Consider the following 20,840-nt stretch of genomic DNA (forward strand, 5'->3'; position numbering starts at 1 on the left):
TTGGAAATTTACCATAGGGATGTACCCACCAACAGCCTTAAATGATTACTCAAGCCCAGGCCCATCTACACGGGGCCATTTACACAGTTCTACTGTGCCCCTGCGATGATCATGGCACATGACATATGCCCGTGTCTGTAGCAGGTGTGGTTCTTCATGCTGTAAAACCCGTTTTTTTTTGCAAACTGGTTTTCTGATGGATTTTCTGAACTGTGCAGGCTGGGGGGAGCAGCGCTGATTGGTGGAAGGGAAAGTGGTGTCATGAAAGGGTGGACTCAAGGAGTGGAGTGGCCAAACATGTCTACTCGGAAGGAACTCATTCCTTTCAATTGCACTTTACTGAGTACAAGCAGAAAGAGGGCTCAGGAGAATCCCTTTGCCTCCACTTTTTGAAATGTCTGGACCAGCGAATGTGCGCATAAGTTTAATGAGTTTAGAAGGTGATTGCCCCCAAAGGAGCCTTCTTCCTGATAGGAAAGGGTGGACACAAGGGGGAATGTTGGCTAAACACTTCACTCAGAAGTAACTCATTCTCCATTACACTTTATTGAGCAAGTGAGGGGGGGTGGAGCCGGTTGTTTGAAGCCTCCACCCTTATGAAAAAGTGAAGGTACAGAGGACTGTAACAACTTTAACAGCTGATTGCCCCAAAGGTGCCTTCGTTCTGATGAGAAAGGGTAGACACAAGGGGGATGTTGGCTGAACAGGTCTACTCGGAAGTAACTCATTCTTCTCTATTGCACTTTGTTGATCACAGGTGCAAAGAGAGGGGTGGAGAGCAAGCCTCCGCTCATTCGCTGCTCCACACCTATGCAGTTGATGACCTTCAGTTCTACTCGTGGGACTCCGCTCACTCAACCCCAAATTAATGTGGTTTTGGGTGCCGTTTGCCCTGTGAAAGTGGGTTTTTAAAAATGTATACACCGTTTTACTGGCTACATTTGCCCCAGGAGGAGCAAACCCGATTTCATGAAAATCTAGATTTAAATGGAATCGCCCGAGAAAGCATCTCCATGTAGATGGGGCCCCAGACTTGCTCCTAACCTGGGAATTGTGTTGATCATCCGCTGTTAGCTCAAATTAAATTGATTTGCCAGCTTGCAGATAGAAGATTTGAAGAAGTAGTGGTGTGTCTTGCCTCTTAGAGATTGATGTAACCTGCTGCATTTTAATATGAAACTCAATTCTCTTTCTCCTCTCTCCCCCTCCAATCTCTTTGTAGACTAGCAACAGGCATAGAAATGGTCCTGTGAAGTTTTCCAGGCTAACAAGGAAAGAGGAGGTAACCTCTTGATACCTTGATGGATTCCTCCCCCCCATCCCACCCCCACTTTCACCTGAAATTGACTAATTTCCTTGTTCATGCCATTTTCACTCACTAATGACAACAGAATTTGAATCACTGAAATGTCTTTGGGATCAGTCTGTATCCCTGTGTGTCCTTTATGTGCAAGAACTATAGGAAAGCCTTGATGTCTTTTTTTCTAATAATACTGCAGATAAAGTCTTTATTGGCTTTTTATTTTGCTGCTGTGCCTCACAAGGATTTTGTTCAAAAGGATTATTCCTTCCAGAGAGAGTGCATGAATATTGGAGGCAGACATTTTTCTTTGATGCAGGGAGGAGGATGTTTGTGATTTTTCTCATTGCCTCGGTAACAATCTGGACATGGAAAATGAGATTTAAAGGGCAACCGCCTCCTCTTCCAAAAGTGCAAAGACCACTGTGGGGGCTGATTCCGTCTCTCGCTTTATATAAGCCATGTTGGCCTCAGTCATTTAAAATGAAATAAACTCTACTGAAAACATTTTTTAAAAAAGTTCAGCTTCAAATGCTAGGCAATAGGTAACTTAAAAGGTACATCAGTTGATGTGTATTGCCCTGGCTCAACTTTGTTTTGGCACTAGGGATGGCACAGAATTTAGTTTTAGTTGGTTTTTTATAAGAAGTTTACAAATTTTGCAAATTTCTTCATATTTGGGAGGGAAAGAACTTTAGATTCTAAACTGAATTTTGGAGAAAGTGAAAAAAACTGAATGTTGGAGAAAGTGAAACTGACAGATTTGGCCATTCCTATTTGGTACCTGTCCTACATGGGCAGAAGGTCCAGGAACTAGGGGTCTCCCTAAGGCAGCCTTCTCCAGCCTGGTGCCCTTCAGATGTTTTGGACTCCCATCAGCCATGGCCAGCATGGCCAATAGTCAGAGATGATGGGAGTTGTAGTCCAAAACACTTGGAGGGCACCAGGTTAGGGAAGGCTTCCCTAAGGGGACATAGAGAATCCTGATACTTATCAGGCAGGGTACCCCTAGTATGTAGAGACTCAGGAGCAAAGCACCAGCACTTGAAGCATCTTGGAGAGTGGCAGAGGAAGGGAAGTTGGCATTGTCCTTGTGTTTGAGTATAAGGGGGAGTTGTGGTTGCAGATGACACGGAAGTATCTTTGTAAGACCCACATAATCTTTCCTGTTTTGCTTGTTCCTGCTTTCTTGGATGGGATTGCCTGACGGTTTTTAACAAGAGCAGACTTGAAAGATGTGGGCTTAGATACTAGGATAAGTTAACTTTATGAAGTTCACAGAAGGAAAGTTCCCTATTCCCACCTCCCCCTGCAGGCACCTGATCCTGCCCCCCCCCCCCCGAAAAGCCTCTCCATACAGTTGGGGGCCCTCCTGAACAATGTGGGATGTGGTTTCTGGGGGAGGTGGGAATCACCCCCAATTGGGCAGACCTCTACCGGATTTGGGCTGATTTCCCTCCTCCCTCAGCAACACCTTCCCCTCTGCATCTAGGGTGGCCAAATGCCAAAGAGGGCGGGGCCTCTGTACCTTTAGTAGTTGTGCAGAAGAGGGAATTTCAGCCCATGTCACTTGTCAAGCAGCTACACCTGTGGAAATTCCCTCTCCTACACAAGTATTAAGGTGCAGAAGTCTGTCCTCTTTTGCATCTGGCCACCATATTTATTGGCTGAGAACAACACCGCAGGCAGGACTGATTCAATCCAGCTTTGGTGCAGCTGCCTTGTCTAGTGTGGTTGTAAAACCTAAGGAGATAGAGAGGGCTACAAGCAAAGTCTCATGAGCTACATCCAGCTCCTCTGTCATCTAGTAATAACTACTGGACCCAATGACCAGTGAGGTATTTTTTCAGGTGTACAAGACACACACATACATATGATAATATAATGGCAGCTGTGGGTATTTCCAGGCTTGAAGAAAGTCCACAAAATCCATACTCTTCTTGATGAGGTCCTGGCAGGTTCATTTCGTGCCTATCTTGGAAGTCTCAAAATCTGCCTCTAGGAAGATAGGTAGCTGCCTGAGTTGGCCCACCCAGCCCAGTATTGTTGGACACTGACAGACAGCAGCCCTCCAGGGTTTCAGGCAGGAGTTTTCCCCAGCCCTGCCTGGAGACACCGGGGTTTGAACCTGGGACCTTTGCATGCAAAGCAGGGGCTCTGCCACCAAGCTACAGCCCCTCCTCTTATGATTGAGATTTGGGGTGTGAACCCCAAATCATAATCCTAGCTGGTGGACATTGTGAAATGGCCACCATCTACACAGCAGTGATGTGTGGCTGCTTCCGTGTCCTGCCCATGTGCAGGCGGAGTTATGTATTCCTTGACCACGTTGCAGCAACACGGTAATTTTACTTTCTTCCCTTTGTCTCATGGCAGAGGATGTCAGGGGAACTGCCCTTGCACATCAACATCAAGGAGCCGCGATGGGACCAGAGCACCTTCACGGGGAGAGCAAAGCATTTCTTCACAGTGACAGATCCCCGCAACCTTCTGCTCTCCAGCGGGACCCTGGAAGAGGCCCGGAGGGTGATTGAGGATTACAGGTTCTCTTGTTATTCTGCGGATTGCTTTGGCTCTTGGGGTGATGGTGGTGGCAGCAGTGGCTAGGGGACTGGGGTGTGGATAATCCTGAAGGATGCCATGATGTCTTTGGGGAATTTTTTTAAACACTCTATGTAACTTTGGCCCTGCCCTTCTTTCCTTTATTTAATGCAACAGTGGAGGCTGATGGCTCTGATGTCAGTGGGGTGGTGAATCCGCTCCAGGTTTCATTCAAACCCGGTTGGAACTCTAAAGGAGCTATCCAAGGTGCTGAAGAACCTTGCATAGTTCCTTGATTGGTTCTGACTGAAACCCGAAGCACATTCACCACCTCACCGACATTGGGGTCACAAGCCTCCACTGATCCATGCTCTGAGAATGAGTTCTCTGTTAGTATATACGATGTTATATTTCAGGGCCAAACCCTAGCACTGAAAATAGCTTCTACTCTATAGTTGGGGTTGTCCTCTACTGTTAGAATATATACTGTGGGAATCCTGGAAGGATGTGGGGTGGGGGGTAAGAAAAGTGGGAATCTGGGAAGGGGGGCAAGAAAATGCCCATGGACCTGGAAAAAAAAATGTAATGTTCCCATGGCCCCGAAAAATAAGGTCAGGTGTGCCCAGAAACCTGAAGAGGTTGCCTGCGGAGCATCTTGGATAGCTGCTTTGGAGTTCTGACTGAAACCTGGGGTGGATTCCCCACCGCACTGACATCAGAGCCACCAGCCTCCACTGGAACTGACAGACTTCCCCCCCTTGTTGCTCTTTTGAGCACTCTCCAGTGGTTCTCTGCCATTCAGTGTAGTGGCTGTGGTAAGCAGAATATTTGCAGTGCAGCAAATGGTGAGGAGAATGGATGCCTAGGTGAGCCTGGGCATTTAGGTGGCCTGGGCAGGTAGTGCTTACAGAAGATCTGCAGGAGGCCTTGCTTGGGGTGCAAGGTAGCATTGAACTCCTCCAGGGGAGTAGTGGCCATTTGGTGATGGGTTTGGATGTAGCTCAAGACATTGGACTGTTTGCACACATCCTGTTCAAATTGGAACCAGCAAAGGTTTTATATTTTTAAAGTATGTTTATCCCACTCCTCAGCCAAAAAAGCTCCTGCTGTCGGTAAAACAAGGCAATCCCTGCCCACAGGCTTACAATAAAACAAGACACAACACACAGGGAAAAGGGGAGGGGAAGGGAGGAGGAAACAAGTAGTCTTTCAGCAGGGCTTGTGCAATGACCCCACTTCCCCTCTCATTGGCCTCCATACAGCCTGCTGGAGTGGCATCCAGGGCCTCAGGGCAACTGGGACTTGGGTTCAAATCTTCACTTGGCCATGAAACTCTGTAGGTGACCTGGGGCCAGTCCCCAACTCTCACAGTCTCCCTAACCTACCTCACAGTGTTGTTGTGAGGATAAAATGGTGGGGGCGGTGGGAGAACTGTACACACCACCTACAATGCCTTGGAGCTAAGATGGGACAAGAATGAAATAAAATTCATTCATCTGCTCCACCCTTCCAAACACCTTGTTGCCTTGGGTTCCTCTGGTAACTGCAAATATAGCTGCTCTGTCTCCAAAACCTGCCCCCAGTGCTTTCTGGCACAATGAACTCATTCTTCCTCTCCTCCAGCAACCTCTGAAACATAACAGTTCCTTTCCTCAAGCTGCCTCTGATCTTCTTTCCGTTTGTGGATCCTCGCAGGCTGGGGAAGGTGTCCCCAGGACTGACTGAGGACCAGCTATGGCGGGCCAAATACATCTATGACTCGGCCTTCCATCCGGACACTGGCGAGAAGATGATCCTGATTGGGCGGATGTCTGCCCAGGTGCCCATGAACATGACCATCACCGGATGCATGCTCACCTTCTACAGGTATGTGCGCAACGTCTAACATCTGCTGACATACATGGGCACAGTGGGAGTGGGTGGTGGTGGGAGACAGTTCATTACCAAGGGCCAAAACACATGTGGTGTGGCAGAAACCCATGACTGGATATTCTGACATCTTTCTTTTTCATTAAAAGCATTTTGGGGTGAGGGTGATTTGGACCAGGCTGTAGTGCTGGAGAATGGGGGTTTAAAGCTTTGCCCCCACGGCATGCTGCTATTACCTGCAGAGGGGGAAAAAGCCAAGTACAATATGGGTACCTGTCTTCCCCCGCCCCCCAGGTAAATACCAGCTCCAGGGCAGGCCAGTGATTTCAGTCAGGGAAACAATGTGGCAGGGGTGGGTGGGTGGAGAACAACCCTGCCTGCCCCAGTGTCATGGCCTTGATCCAGGTTGCCCCACCACCCAAAACGTGGTTGGTTTTAATGAAAGAAAAAGATGCTGCATTATATATCGTTAGCCCTAAATCTGAAGGTGTGGGGAACTGCTGTGTAATGGAGTAGAATAGTGGTATTGTCTGGCCATGTGTTGTGAAAGTGTGACATTGTGTGTCTGTATGTGTAATGTCTGTATGCGTGAGACTGTGAGCTTGACAAGATATGTATTTGACAGTGGCTGGGAGCATGAACAATTGTGATACAGCATTTTAAAATTTGAATTGCTGCAGGTGTGTGTGCAAACTGTGCAGAGTTCTGGAAACAGCGGGCATGTGTATGGATCTACTTTGGTATCTGTAAGACTGTGAATCCCACGTTGCATATGGTGTGTGCAAGAGCCTGTGAGAAAAAATGCCCATGGTTTGAGTCTTTGTGTGCATGGACAGGCAAGACTGTCTGTGGCAGAGTGTCGAAATGTGAGTGTCTGGAAGAACATGGGTTAAGAGTGTCTGCAACTTAATCATGAATGTGCAAAACGACAAGTATGCCATATCGAGTGTGTGAATGTGGGCTGAGACAAGCACACACTGAATGGGTAGCTAGGGCTCTCCTGCCATTCTGGTTTCTGAGGTGTTTGCCTTTTGCTTTGTCCACCTAGGGGTCTGTGTGAGCCCTGACTTTTCTCTTTTCCTTTAGGACAACCCCGGCTGTGCTATTCTGGCAATGGGTGAACCAGTCATTCAACGCCATTGTCAACTACACTAACCGAAGTGGGGACGCGCCCATCACTGTCAAGTAAGCAGACACCAAGGCCATCTTTGTGTGGGATCTCTTTGTGGGGAATTGCTCCCGAGGGCCGTGCACCGGCCTCAGGCCACAGGAGCAGCAGTTTCGAAGAAGCAAGTTTTCAGGACTTGCAGACCATCAAACCCTGAACATTCTGCTCCCTAACCCCAGATGGTTATGGGCATGGACTGTGATTATTCCATGCTTGCTTAGAAACTACTGAATAATAATAATCATATCACAAGTGAGACCTGCAAAAAAACAACAACGCTTGCTGTGCAGAGCACTCTTGCTCTGGGTGCCAGCCAGCCTGCTTTCTGTTTATTTCCCCCCCAACAGTTGGTTCGCATGCTGTGGCCACGGGGCTGTTTTGGGAGTTTCCCCCAGGCATCCCACTGCCCCAAGTTTTTTTGTATTTCTGCAAACCTGGGGGTTCCCCAAGCTTGCTGATACCTCCCTCTTGTTAATGGGTGGTGCTGTTTTGGCTACAGGAGGCTCCACGCTAGTGGAGGTTGGTGTCTTTGATGTCAGTGGGGCGGTGAATCCTCTCCGGGTTTCAGTCAGAACCATCTTCACACCTTGGATAGCTCCTTTAAAGTTCTGACTGAAACTCGAAGGGGATTCACTGCCACCAGCCTCCACTGCTCCCCTCTCTGAGAATGAGTCCATTGTTAGTATATATGATGGTATATTTCATGGCCAAACCCTAGCACTGAAAATAGCTTCTACTATGTAGCTGGGGTTGTCCTATACTGTTAGAATATATACTGTGGGGGTCCTGGAAAGGGGTTGGCAAGAAACGGGGGGCAAGAAAATGTATCCATGGACCTGAAAAAGAAAAGTAACCTTCCTGCGGCCCTGAAAAAAAATGGTCACAGGTGCCCACAGGCCCAAAGAGGTTGCCTGTGGAACACCTTGGATAGCTGCTTTAGAGTTCTGACTGGTTGTGACTGAAACCTGAAGCAGATTCACCCCCCCCCCAACATTGGAGCCACCAGCCTCCTTTCCTACCCCTGTGTTAGATGCTTGATAAACCAACAACAGTTTCTAGGTTCAAGTCCTGGAGTACCCATGGGAGATGATTTTTCAAAGAGGTGGGCAAAGGAAGCAATGGTAGCCTGAAGCACGGGAGGCATGGTAGAAAGGGACTGGGGTTATCAGGAATTGTGGAGGGAAAGGCTGAAGGATAAAGCAGGCAGGCAGTGGTGGAGTACTGCTACTGTGGTGGAGACCTGCTGTGTAGAAGCAGGAGAGGAAAGATGGGCAGGAGGGAGAAGGTGGCCGTGCTAGGAATGGTGCAAACCGATACGGCTACTTACCCTTGATTCTTTTGTTGTGGGAGGTCTGGGCAACAGGCATGTCGTTCCCCCCCTCCGCATGTCCCACTAACCAAGTGCTGTTTCCAGGGTTAGGGGCTAGGGTTAGACCGGAGGGAATGGAGAGCCTCTCAGCCTCACCAAGGTTGCCTGCTTCCTTTGCAGCCAGTTGGGCACTGCCTACGTCAGTGCCACCACTGGAGCTGTGGTAACGGCGCTGGGACTCAAGTCCCTCACCAAGGTAAGTAACCTGCTGGTGCTGTCTGTCTGGGCACAGGTGGGATCTGCTCCAGAGGAAGCCCTCGTTGCAGGATCGAGGCACAGCTACACAATCCCAATTCTCTGAGGTACCCTGTGCCACTTGGGTGTTAGAAACAGGACCCCCTTTACAGAAAGTGGCTCTGTCTTCTTGCTGAGCACATGACTGGCCATTTCAACAGGCATCTATGGAATTTTTTTTTTCATGGGCTGCTTTCATTTTTGCATGTCTGATGTATGGACATCCATGTGGAATGTTGTAGATTGTCGATTTCATTGCAAGTCACTCCTTGCATTTCATAGGCCGGGCAGACAATTTCCTTCCTTCGTTCCTGCAGTCAAAGGAGATTAAAAGACTTGTCCAAGTTCACACAGGGAATCGGCGGTGAAGATTAGAGTTACTTCCTGATTGCCCCAGGCCTTTGCACTCTTATAAAATATAATTCTGTTCATCTTGCTGTTAATTCCATCTGTAACCTGGGTCCCTGTCTCTCTTTCTGTCTCATTCTCAACCCCTCCACCATGGTAGCATTTGCCACCTCTCATTGGACGCTATGTGCCTTTTGCAGCTGTGGCAGCTGCGAACTGCATCAACATCCCATTAATGAGGCAGAGGTAAGATGGTGTTGCATGTTGGGTGGAGGGTGTAATGGGGAGACTGCTCCATGAAGCCAGGCTCAACAATTGCAGCATTGGATATCTGTCCTCACTGTTCGGGCCTTGACAGCATGGGGTGTTCATAACTTCGATAATCTAATGAATCTGCAATAATGGGCATTGGGTTAACAGCCCTGCAGAAGGCTTTGCCATTCTAAGACCTGCCAAGAGAGAATGTAGAACATAGTAGAAAAAGAAATCCAAATTGGGCAAGTGAAAAAACGGAAGGAAAGGAGACGACTACTCCTTATTCTAGTCGTTTAGAAAGTGATTTCTCTGAGGATTTGCAGCTGCAATGTAGTTCCTTTAATTTGTTTATATCCCACCCTCCTCTACCGCCATGGAACTCCAGATGACATACTTGGGGCTCCCATCCAAGCACTGACCAGACCTACACCTGCTTAGCTTTGGCGAGATTGCTGCCTCATGATGCAGAGCATTTGACCAGGGTTTCAGAGCAGCACTGAGCAGCTTTTGGCCCGGAGGGCTACAGTCATCTACTCCTCAGATGTTTCTGGCAGTATTCAGCTACAGTGGTGGTGGTGGTGGGAATCAGCCAGGGATTGGGGAGGTAGTTCGTGGGCCACATGGAAGTCAGCCAAGGGCTGCCCATGTGGCCTGTGGGCTATGGATTGCCCCTATGAGTTTGAGAGTGAGGGGAAGATGTTGGAGAAAAGCAGCATAATGAAATGTAGGGGAAAGCTGGAATAGAGAGTGGAGCCAAGGGTCTCTCTGCGCATTAAGGCTGTATGTATACACCTGTCAATTTGCACAGTTTCAATGTATACATGATGCACTCCATTGAGTATTGTACCTGCACAATCTATGATGCTCACTCACCTTGGCCTCCTGTCTGGGCAATATCTGATGTGGTATCCATGTGGTTCTGGTTCATAGAAAGTAGTCAGGTGTGGTGGTGTTAGGGAGCTGTACAACATTGTTATGTGGGCCTGTGCCACATTGTTCCTGACTAGCCTACTTTTGGGAGCAAAGAGGGTAGACATGTTTGGGAGCAAACATGGTCTAATACTTTTGTCTGGGAACCGATCCGTACACTACGCTCTGCATCTAAGTGAAGATGTAAAGGGAGGCTCAGAGGGTGGCCACAAGGGAAAGGGCCTTCTTGGTGGTGGTCCCTCATTTATGGAATAATCTCCCTGATGAGGACCGCCTGGCGCCAACATTGTCATCTTTTCAGCGCCAGGTTAAAACTTCCCTCTTGTCTCAGGCATTTGGCAGCATATAAGGAGTCCCTTTGATTGTGTCTGGCTGTTTGTTTGAAATTGTTTTTGATATACGTTGTTGTGTGTGCTATTTGTTCTATGTCATTACGTGAATGGTTTTATACTTTATATAATGTGTTTTAATGTGTGGTTTTTATTTTTGAGACCCACCCAGAGAGCATCAGTTATGGGGCGGTATAGAAATATAAGAAATGAATGAAATGAATGAATGGGAAGGGAGGAAGCATGGAGAACTTGAACTGAGAAGAATCATTGAATTATTGATGGCAAGAGAAAGGAGAGGCTGCCAAATGCAATGAAGAGCTGAATTTTCCCCTCAACCATTTCCACAGGGAGCTACAGTTTGGTATCCCCGTTACAGACGAGAATGGGAATCGGCTGGGTGAATCGAAGAAGGCAGCTCAGCAGGCCATCGTGCAGGTGGTGGTGTCTCGCATTGGCATGGCTGCACCTGCCATGGGTACGTTGCTGCAGAGTGGCAGTCGCCCTTGGCCAGCACATAAGCAATAGTAGAAATTTGATCCCAGGTTCGATCCCTGGAATCTCCAGTTCACAGGAGCAGATGGCAGATGACAGGAAAGGCCATGGCCTGAGAAACCCTGGAGAGGTGCTGCCAGTCAGAGCAGACAGGAGTGCCGGGTTAATACTCTGACCTGGCATATGGCAATTCCCTGTGTTGCTAAATACTGCAAAGTATCAAAGGTTTGATAGCAGATATTGAAATTAAGTACAATTGGGTAGTAAACACAGATACCCGATATTTGGGGATGATTTGAGCACTCGGAGGATGCCTGGAGAATATTCGATATCAACATTCACAAAATCGAGTTTTGAGGATGAGGTTTGTTTTAGTTCTGCTCTTGGTACATAAACGCCATGGACTTGTGTTACCTTTCTAGCGGTAAAGATCCCAGCTAAGTTGTTGGCATTATTTGGATTCACAAGCTCTCTATTGGCTTTGAGCCATTGCAAGGCAAGGCCAAACATTTGTTTTAGGTATTATTCCATTTGGAATGCAATTTACAGCATCCCAGGGGCCAGAGGATATGTTGGCTCTCCCCCTTGGAGAGCAGAGGGATCACGGTCCGCCCTTGAAGGGGCAGATCCGACCTCAGAACCCCCTCCCAGCCACTGTGGAAACCTCCGCAGCTGGTTTGTCTCCAGCATCAGAGAGGGGAATGGGGGCAGGCTGAGGGTGTTCTGGGGGGCTTGCTGGGAGATCCACAGCCCCGTTCCCCAGGCCCCCTCAAAGCAGTGGCTGATCTACGCCAGCCCTGGAGCTGGTGTGGATTTGATTGAATTTAATTCTCTCCCATTGAAACGAATGGAAGGAAATTTGTGAAAAACAAAAACAAAACCCATGGCTGGGGAGGGAAAACAAAAATGTCTCTGCTCCTTCACTCCACCCTCCCGACACAAGCCCAGCAGAGCTTTGGGTATGGTGGTTCAGCCACCTGCAGGTCTCCTCAACTCAGCAGGTAGGGCTGCTCTGTTAAGAAAGGATGCTAGCCCTTGCCAGTTGGGCCATGAGGCAGAGCAGCAAGTCTGAGAACAATTAGTTGAAATAATGAGTTTCAGATTATCCTCAACTGATTCCAGAAAATATTTGGCTATTGGGCAGTATAGAAATGTAATGAATGAATGAATATTTGAATGAAACCAGAATGTGCAGGGCCCCCTTTATTCCTTCTTTGGGTAGACTTCCTTCCAGCTGGGTTGGCCTGCCTTCCATCTTTCCCTCACCGCTTCCCTCTTCTTCCTCATAGCTATCCCTCCTGTGATCATGAATGCACTAGAGAAGAGAGCATTTCTGAAGGTAAGCCCTTTGGGGCCTTGGACAAGCTTGCAGGCCTTCATGCTTACAGGCCGTTGTTGCTTTCCTGACACGGACCTCTCTTATTTTGCAGGGGTTGGTCCACTTTGCTCTTCAGGGCTTCAGAACCTTACTTTTGTTTTCCTATTTCACCTGCTGTGTTGCAACCCACAAGTGTGGTGGTAGTTATCAGTTAGAAAAGGGAGTTGAGCTCAGTTTCTTGGAAGCCGTGCTGCTTGCTATTTTGGGAACAGTGGGATCAATTCAACTGGTGAAGACCACAAAAGTCGTCAAAGCTTATGTTGAAGGCTGATTGGCTTTCTTCCAAGCTTGAATCCTGGCACTATGCTTAGGTTAAATTACAATGATGCCTTTGCACGCATATTCTCTGGGTCAGGCCCAGGGCAGGTCACTTAGAACTGTCCCTGAGAAACATAGGAATGCTACTGCTACAAAAACAGCTGCATCTGTGTGGACCACAAACAGGAATTGCTGCTTTGGAAATGAATGTAGACACTGAACACAAAACATTCCTCTGTGTTTTCCTCCAGCGGTATCCCTGGCTGAATGCTCCTCTGCAGGTTGGACTGGTGGGTCTGTGGTAAGTGAGCTCTTTTCCCTTGTGCAAGTAGGACTACCTTACACCAGGTAGAGAGAAGAGGCTATTAACAGCCCTTAAAGCTAGCTAATAAGGGTGCCATGTGGTGAGGTGGTTAGAGTGTCAGACTAGGACTAGGGAGACCTGGGTTCAAATCCCTGCTCAGCTAGAAAGTTCATTGGAATACTTTGGGCCAGTCACTATCTCTCAGCCCAGCCTACCTCACAGGGTTGTTATGAAGATAAAATGGGGGGTAGGGGGAGAACAATGGCTTTGAGCTCTTTGCGGGATATAAATGTAGTGAATAAGCCTGGGTTTTGAGTGGAACCCAATGGCACTTGGCTTGCAGAAGCAAGGGAGGCGATACTTGATGTGGTAAGACTGTGGGAATTGGGCACGTGTATGTACATGAAGTGCCTGATCTTTTTTAAACCAACCAACCAACCAACCAACCAACCAACCAACAGACAAACGTCTTAGCCATCTTTCCAGACCATGGTCTCCCCAAGGCAGCTTACAGTATAAAAGCAACACAACGCAATGAGTGCAGATGTTACCTTGGTCACGTGATGAGAGGCACCCACATTCCACAGTGGGGGTTTTGTACCAGCAACTGAATTGACCTGTAGGCTGAGAAGGGCTTGCACCAGTGGAGCCTGGTGCTGATGTGGAGGCTGGTGCTCTGCGGAGCACCTTGGATAGCTCCTTTAGAGTTCTAACTGGTTCTGACCAGAACCCGGAGCAGATTCACTGCCCCACTGACATTGGAGCCACCTTGAAGGTTTCTGACTTCTTGTGTGACATTCTGACCCAGGCTGTTCCACGCCGAGTATCTCAGCATAGTCCCTTCTGCATAGTCAGCCAAAATGTGTTCCACCTACATTTCGACTTTTGTGAGGCGCTGCCACAAGGCCCTTTTTAATGACAGTAGCATGATGTCCTGCAGCCTTCCCCAACTTGGTGCCCTCCAGACCTTTTGGAGGGCACCAAATGGTTCTGGGTGATTGCAATTGCAGTACTCAGGACCATTGTCCATTCTGGCTGGGTCTGATAGGATCTGCAGTCCAAAATATATGGAGGACACCAGCTTGGGGAATGCTAGCTGTGGGTTGCCTTGTTGACATGGTGCTATGCAATCCTTCCCTTTAAACATTGGACTGGAGGGGCGTTCCGGCATAGTGGAGGTGGCACCTGAAAGGGTAGGGGGCGCTAGAGAGAAGCCGTGACTGGGATGCAAGATACTCCTATGTATTATTCACATTCTGACCGTGTACCAGACAGCCACCCTGTATATATGCATCAGAAACATAGGGACGTGTAGGACGTTGGCTTCGTCACCCTGGTGCGGTTGGTGTGGATGATGGTCATTTCCCCCCAGAGAGTCATGATCCATCCAAGGAAGAAGTGAGCTCTAGAAAGCATCTCGCCTTTCTCTGTCTCTCCTTCTGCAGTTTGGTGTTTGCTACACCCCTTTGCTGCGCACTCTTCCCACAGAAAAGGTAAGCGCTCCTGCTGCATGCATTTGCATGTTCGTGTCCTCTGATGCTTTCAACTTGGTGTTGGTTTACTGGCGATCCAAAGGGTAGGATTTTCTTTAGGAAAGTTTGGCATCTGGGATGTATTCCCCAGAGCTCTTATCAAGTCAAGGTAGCTGCAGCTGCTCCCCCAGTCTCGGTCCCTGGGGACAGGAGACATAGCTTAATGTTAGAGCTTATGCTTTGCATTCAGAAGGTCCCTGGTTCAGTCCCTGGCACAGTCCCTGGCAACTCCATTTAAAAGGACCAAGTAGCAGGTGATGGAAAAGACCCTCTGCCCGAGGCCCTGGAGAGCCACGATCAGTTACACTAGACAATACTGGGCTAGATGAACAATTGGTCTGGCCTGGCATACAATCGCTTTGGTGTGTTCCCATACCTCTTCTCCACTGCAGTGACTTCTTCCCCTTATGCAGAAAGCAGCCCCCTCTGCAAACTCAGAGGAGCCACAGCATTATCCTGCCTTGGTTATGTCCCATCCTAACATCATGGACAAATGGCATGGTGCACAGATTGCATCATGATTTCAGGTTGCCAGCAAGTGCTCACTTAGCATGACAGATGTAGGGATGTCGGAAAAATCCACAGTGGAGTCAAATGGGTTCAGATTTCTATGAATCCAACCTGCGGATCCTGCAGCGGACCAGCTTCTTCTGAGTCACGTGGACCTGCGGACTGGTGTTTTACACAAACTTGGTCGTAGAAAAATACGAAAAATAACAAAAACACCAACTGCAACTGTGCATTTTCTCTCAAAGGCTAAAGTGTGAAAATGCAGATTGTGGTGGGATTTGCACAAATCCGCATTTTTGGAGGTTCACATTTGCACAAGTGCGTGCTTTCCAATGTGAACACCATCTCGGGAAATTATCCGATTCCATCAATGAGCAGAAAATGGAATGAAAGACATCCGGCAATCCATGAAACACAGATGGAATGGAATTAAGAAAATCCATACATCCCAAGACAGATGCAAGAAACAGAATAACTTTCTTTGATCAGCTTGGTACTTGGCTCCCCTTTTCTGCTCTATAAATTTTGAAAGCTTGTTTTATTCTTCACCCGTAGAACTTATGCGCATAAAAGAGCAGCAACCAGGGCTAATCCAGATTCTGAACCAAGAAAAGCTGAATTCTGTATAAATTATGCAAATATTTGAATTTGCACATATTTGCTTGTTCTCATAATTTATTCTGGGAAGGGACAAAGAGCTATGGAAATTGTGGAAGCCATAGCCATTGACCTATGGAAACCACTGAAGCCAGATCCAGTTGCAGCTGACTACAATTCCCACCATCCCCAGCCAGCATGGCCATTACATGATTATTATTTAATAAAAGTTCACATCACACTTTACAGCTGATATGATCATTTTATCCCTTCTCATGATCTAGGGCAGGGGTGCAGAACTGCAATCCAGCCCTTCAGGGTTCCCCAGATGGCCACACCCCTTTTCCTGGCTCCACCCCTTTCCCCTGGCTACTGACCATTGGGGGAGTTTCCTAGCTTTTGTGCAGTTGTTTCTCCTGCATTCTAAAAGGTTGAAACTCCTCTCTGAGGCATAGTTACTGGCAGTAGGAGCTTTGAGCTAAAATATGCTGGCATTTTGGCCTTCAGCCATGCCTACCGCTGAACTGCAGCTCCTGAGAGCTTCTCCGAAATGGAATTTATTGGGCTGAGAGAGGTTCAGCACCCCTGATCTAGAGCCCTAATGCTGTTAAGCTCTCCTCTTGGTGCCACTTCCGTGCAAATTGTGCTAGTGATGAGCTTTCAGGCAAACAGTCTGCTTTCCCTTTGCAGCTCGATGCGGGTGAGTCGCTTGGAACCTGAAGTCCAAGCTCTGATCAGGGAGAAGAACGCTGATGTTGAGGTTGTCTATTTTAATAAGGGCCTTTAAGAGGTGCTTCCTCATGCTTCCTTGGTATGCAGCAGAAAGGATGGGAGGAAGAGGAACCAGGGATCCGGTGCTCCTGAGGAAGACATTACAATTTATAATCGTATAATCCTTTTCAAATGCTGCTGTCTTACTGGCTGCCAAGGCTTGGCAGGTCCTGTGTGTATGATATAACCTTCCTGGATTCAGGTGAACCCTAGGGGTGGATCGTAATGTGGCAGTGTGGTTGTTGCTGTGAACAAAGCAGACGCGTTCCAGTCCTGACCCAGTTAGGTGTCAGGATCAGTGGAGTCAGAGTCATTAAGCCAACCCAAATCCCTACATTATGCATAATTCCACAGTGGAGTGTGAAGGTGTGTGTATGTGGGTATGTGTGCAATCCCCATGAAATAATGTTGCCAAGAATGGTGATCTCCAGACCATTTTGGGGAGAGGAAAATCCATGCAACAGCTTGAATCCCTCAAGGATCTGTTCCAGTGGGGAAGGCAACTTGCTCTCCATTCCAGTTTTAATTTTATGAATTCAGTGCTGTAGAAAAGCATTGTGCTTCCATGAAAGAACTCTATGTGCATTTGTGATACCTACATTATTGAGACAGTAATGTGTTTGCCCCAAACCATCTTTATTTTTTACAAGCAAATCATGTTTGCATAAGAAACTATGTATTCCCTTGCTACTTCAATACTTTTTCATTAAGGAAAACACACATATTCAAGAATGCAGCCTTAAAACTACAAAAACCATGATACAGTCTGACATGTATGTTAGTCAAATATACATGTGAGAAAATATTCAGAGCCTTTAATGGAAGCAAGCAGTTGACTATATTGAGGGTATGTCTGTCCAAATAGAACCATCTACAATTCAAGTAGGTGGGTGGAATATCTTTCAGAAATCTACTGTTCAGACCTCAGCACATGTGTAGAAGTTAAAGGAAAGATCTGATATTTGCGTAATGATATTATGTGGGTACTACAAAGGCACATGGAAATCAGCATATCCTTAATTTGCCCTTTGGGAACCATAAAATTCCAAGCTGCAAAGCAGGAAGAGATCAGTCCACCTTTGCAGAGGCCTCAATCCCCTTATCTTCTGTTTCCCTGTTTTGCATGTGGTTACAGCATCATTTCATAACTCACTTGCTTACTAGGATTGCAATGCTTTGTTCAAAAATAAGGTCACGGGGCAGTTGACAGGGGTGGTGTTCAGATGGAGGATCACTTCTGCCAGCTCATCATATTACTCTGTCGTCTACTTCACTTGACACAGCAAGTGTTGGGACAACAGCGCCCCACAGGTGCGGGATGCATGGTGGTCTCCTTTCCCCAAATGAGAAAGCAATCTCTTTTACTTACTTTTCCTCCCCCCACCCAGCTTCACTAATACCCATGTTTCTAAGCACAGATCTTGTTGTCCAAAATGAATATTACCTTGGGCAAATATGTCCCATGTGTCATGTGGAAAATATATTGCATCTACTTAAGAGCACAAATGACAATCTTTGTTGCACAAGGCTGTGGTTGAATAATGGTTCATATAAGCATTGTTCCTGAGATGCAACCATACCTGTGTTTTACTGGAAGGATTGAGACAACTGTGTGGCAGTTATAAAGGGGGAGGCATGTCTGCATGGGAGCTCCCATGTTCCTGGTTTGATGCTTTACTGCAAACCAGGAATTATTATCCAATAAAGGAGGCAACATGTAGGCAGAAGGGGGGCGGGGTTGGCCAAATTTCCCTGTGTTGATTATGGCACCTGCATTGTAATTCTACAGTTCCTTCTGTCTGCCATGTAGACTTAATAGATCAATGCACGGATCAGCAGATTTGCATGCAGTGATCAGATGCACTGAATCAGCGCATCCACACCCTGATAGAATCTTTGGGTGGATATGCCCATAGTGTGCACTGAAGTATTCTGAAAAATCAAAGGCAAAACAGGGTCAGAAGAAAATTCCCTTTGCTGATGGTATGGAGGGATCTAACTCGCCGCAGCAGTGCACGTTCCTGTAATCCACAGTGTTTTATACTCTGCACAATCTTGCATGAGCTATCATTTGCTAAAGCGCAGAACCTTTAGTTGAAGGTCATTTTTGCCATTGACTTCATCTTCAGGAGGGTCCAAAGGAATATTTAACTTAAGCACTACATGCACACGTACGAAACTAAATTGGAATTGATGTGCATGATGACACTTTTGTTTGCTTGCAAAGGGGGATCAAGAACATAACTGGCCAGTGCTGCCTTCCCCAAAGGTGGCTGAAGGTCACTGGCTTAATCCAGTTTTCTGTGCTTTTCATCTCTGGAGCAAATCACTTATTTTAATCTGAGCAAAGCAGCCTGGTTATGTTTGTTTGGTTCCTTATAAATGTCATCGTTGCTGGAGACTCAGACTTGCATCAGAGGTTGCTACGTGCTCTTTATAATGTTTACTCTTAACGAGACCTCATCCAACACTTATAAGTTTATGATGGATTGCTTGATTTCTTTTCCTTTTATTATATTATGTTGGATCATGTATGGGGCTGATTTTACCAAACCTAAAACAATGTTTCCATGTAGGAATCCATGCTGATTCCATGTCATACCTCCTGTATAGCTTTAAATAAGGCAACTGTTTCCAAATAAAGTGTATAATTTCTGTCTCTTGCACCTGACCTTGCTGCTTTCTTGGAGTGATAGAACAATGTATTTATTATTATGCTTTTTGTTCATACACAGAAGAGTTAAACCTTTATTTCCTGGCTTAAAGACAATTCCAAAAGCCATATTAAGGCAATACCTTTGTTAGGCAAACCCAAATGTTTCACAAAATGTGTGCAAGCTTTCGAGTTCTGCAGAATGCTGGCTAGATGGTAAACAAAACAAAAAGGGAGGGAAAAAATGACTGATGTTGAAGCCATGAAGTCTGCATCTATTACAATCTTAAGTTGGAATGTGAGAGAAGGCTGCAGGCATTCAAATAAGGCTGTGATGTTTTCAGATTGCACCTAGGACTGTCCCTAGGACTCCTGGGATGAAGAAACTAACAATGGTTGATCTCTTATTTTTGAAATTATAAAATCCTGCTGTTACCCACAACTGTTCTCCATCTATAGGTGAACCACAACAGGTTGCTTGGGAGATGGAAAACAGACAGAAACCATTACACTCACTCACTCTGTTTGCATATCTGAGTAGAAACAGTTGTGGGTTGGTTCACTGTGTAGGCTTCCAGAGTAGTAAATCAGGAATGATGTAACTCCACTTGATAGCTTTTTGTTTTTGTTTTTTTGCTCAACCTTGCTATGTTGGCTTCCCTCAGTTTAATTGGCAATACTACTGAACACCCTAATTTGTCTGTTAGGTTACTTTTGTGCTTTTTTCTGGTCTTCCTGCTTCTGCTTTTAAAACCTCTCTCTTCTGGTGAGTGAAATAACTGTGCAGCACTTTGTACCTTAACAAGCGCTATGGAAATGAAAAATGACAACAGCTAACTTAAATCCCATTGATTTCAGTGAGTCTACTCTAAGTATGATTAAGCCTGATTCCAACCTAGTGAACATATCAAACTGCCTTATACTGCACCAGACCATTGGTTTACCTAACTCACAGTGGAGGCTGGTGGCTCCGATGTCAGTGGGGAGGTGAATCTGCTCTGGGTTTCAGTCAGAACCAGAACTCTAAAGGAGCTAGCTCCTTTAGAGTTCTGGTTCTGACTGAAACCCGGAGCAGATTCACCACCCCACTGACATCGGAGCCACCAGCCTTCACTGCTAGCTCAGTATTGTCAACTTTGGCTGGCAGGCAGTGGCTCTCCAAAGTTGCAGGCCGAGGGTCCTTCTCAGTCCTGCTGCCTGAGAGCCTTTTGACTGAAGAGGTGGGGGATCAAACCGTGGACCTTATCCATTGAGAGCACATGCTGTACCCCCAAGGACTGCTATGCTCTGTAATGTGTTCTGCCTTGCAAAAAGGCCGAGCACCTTTTGTGACTTGACCAGGAGACCCCCATCTTTGGCTGACACTTTCTACCTGCAATGGACTTGTGACCTACAAAATATTGACTCACACAACTTGCCATGACTTGAGTGAGAAAAGATCCAGCCCAAAGCGAAGAGAAGAGGGGCAGGTGCTGCCTGGGTGTGCTCATCCCCATCTGCTTGCCATGTGAGCCTCCTGTCCCATTCCCTCCCGCTGCCTCCTCCAGCTTAGCATATTGCATGGATGGATCTGGGACGAGCCATCAATCAATGGCTGATAAATAATGTAGGAGTCTGTGGTGCAATAAGACTTGTCAGTTGCAATGCTGCCATCATAAATTAAAGATGAAAAGGTACAAGGCTCTTGCCAGAAAAATGAAGACAAATTTTTAATAGCTTGCCAAGATGCTGCAAGATGGAATACTCAGGAAAAATGAATTACATTTTTATTATGTGTTTTATTATGCTGTAATGAACGGGATTAGGTGAGAATACAATACATTTCTAATGCAGCTGAGTGGAAGGAGAAACCCCCAGCACTCTCACACACGCATGTGTCCTGTCCCCCCGCCTCGTTTTCTTCCACGTGCAAAGGATTTGAATGTATGTTATGGAATATTCAACAAAAGAGAAACCTTCTCTGATACGTGAGCACCCAATGGTAGAGAAGGGGGAGATG

General features: G+C 46.8%; 1 protein-coding gene across 2 annotated transcripts in view; it reads left to right on the forward strand.

Annotated features, from left to right (window-relative positions):
• The window catches only part of SFXN3 (sideroflexin 3), a 22,211-nt gene extending 3,353 nt beyond the window's left edge, over window positions 1-18,858 (forward strand). Inside the window, exons 2-12 of one of the 2 annotated variants that reach the window (XM_084846490.1) lie at window positions 1,223-1,282; window positions 3,677-3,843; window positions 5,537-5,707; window positions 6,797-6,895; window positions 8,368-8,443; window positions 8,990-9,075; window positions 10,694-10,821; window positions 12,128-12,177; window positions 12,726-12,775; window positions 14,224-14,271; window positions 16,108-18,858. In XM_084846490.1, coding sequence (XP_084702616.1) covers window positions 3,680-3,843; window positions 5,537-5,707; window positions 6,797-6,895; window positions 8,368-8,443; window positions 8,990-9,075; window positions 10,694-10,821; window positions 12,128-12,177; window positions 12,726-12,775; window positions 14,224-14,271; window positions 16,108-16,204 — 969 coding nt within the window. In that variant the 5' untranslated portion in view covers window positions 1,223-1,282; window positions 3,677-3,679 and the 3' untranslated portion in view covers window positions 16,205-18,858. Of the gene's footprint in view, window positions 1-1,222; window positions 1,283-3,676; window positions 3,844-5,536; window positions 5,708-6,796; window positions 6,896-8,367; window positions 8,444-8,989; window positions 9,076-10,693; window positions 10,822-12,127; window positions 12,178-12,725; window positions 12,776-14,223; window positions 14,272-14,723 lie in introns of both variants that reach the window. The other variant, XM_084846489.1, reaches the window with a different exon arrangement.
• Window positions 18,859-20,840: the final 1,982 nt, after the last annotated feature.

The sequence above is a fragment of the Heloderma suspectum genome, chromosome 3 (genome assembly GCF_057233095.1).
Source record: "Heloderma suspectum isolate Gila_16-S chromosome 3, 16-S_ref, whole genome shotgun sequence".
Classification (NCBI taxonomy): Eukaryota; Metazoa; Chordata; class Lepidosauria; order Squamata; family Helodermatidae; genus Heloderma; species Heloderma suspectum.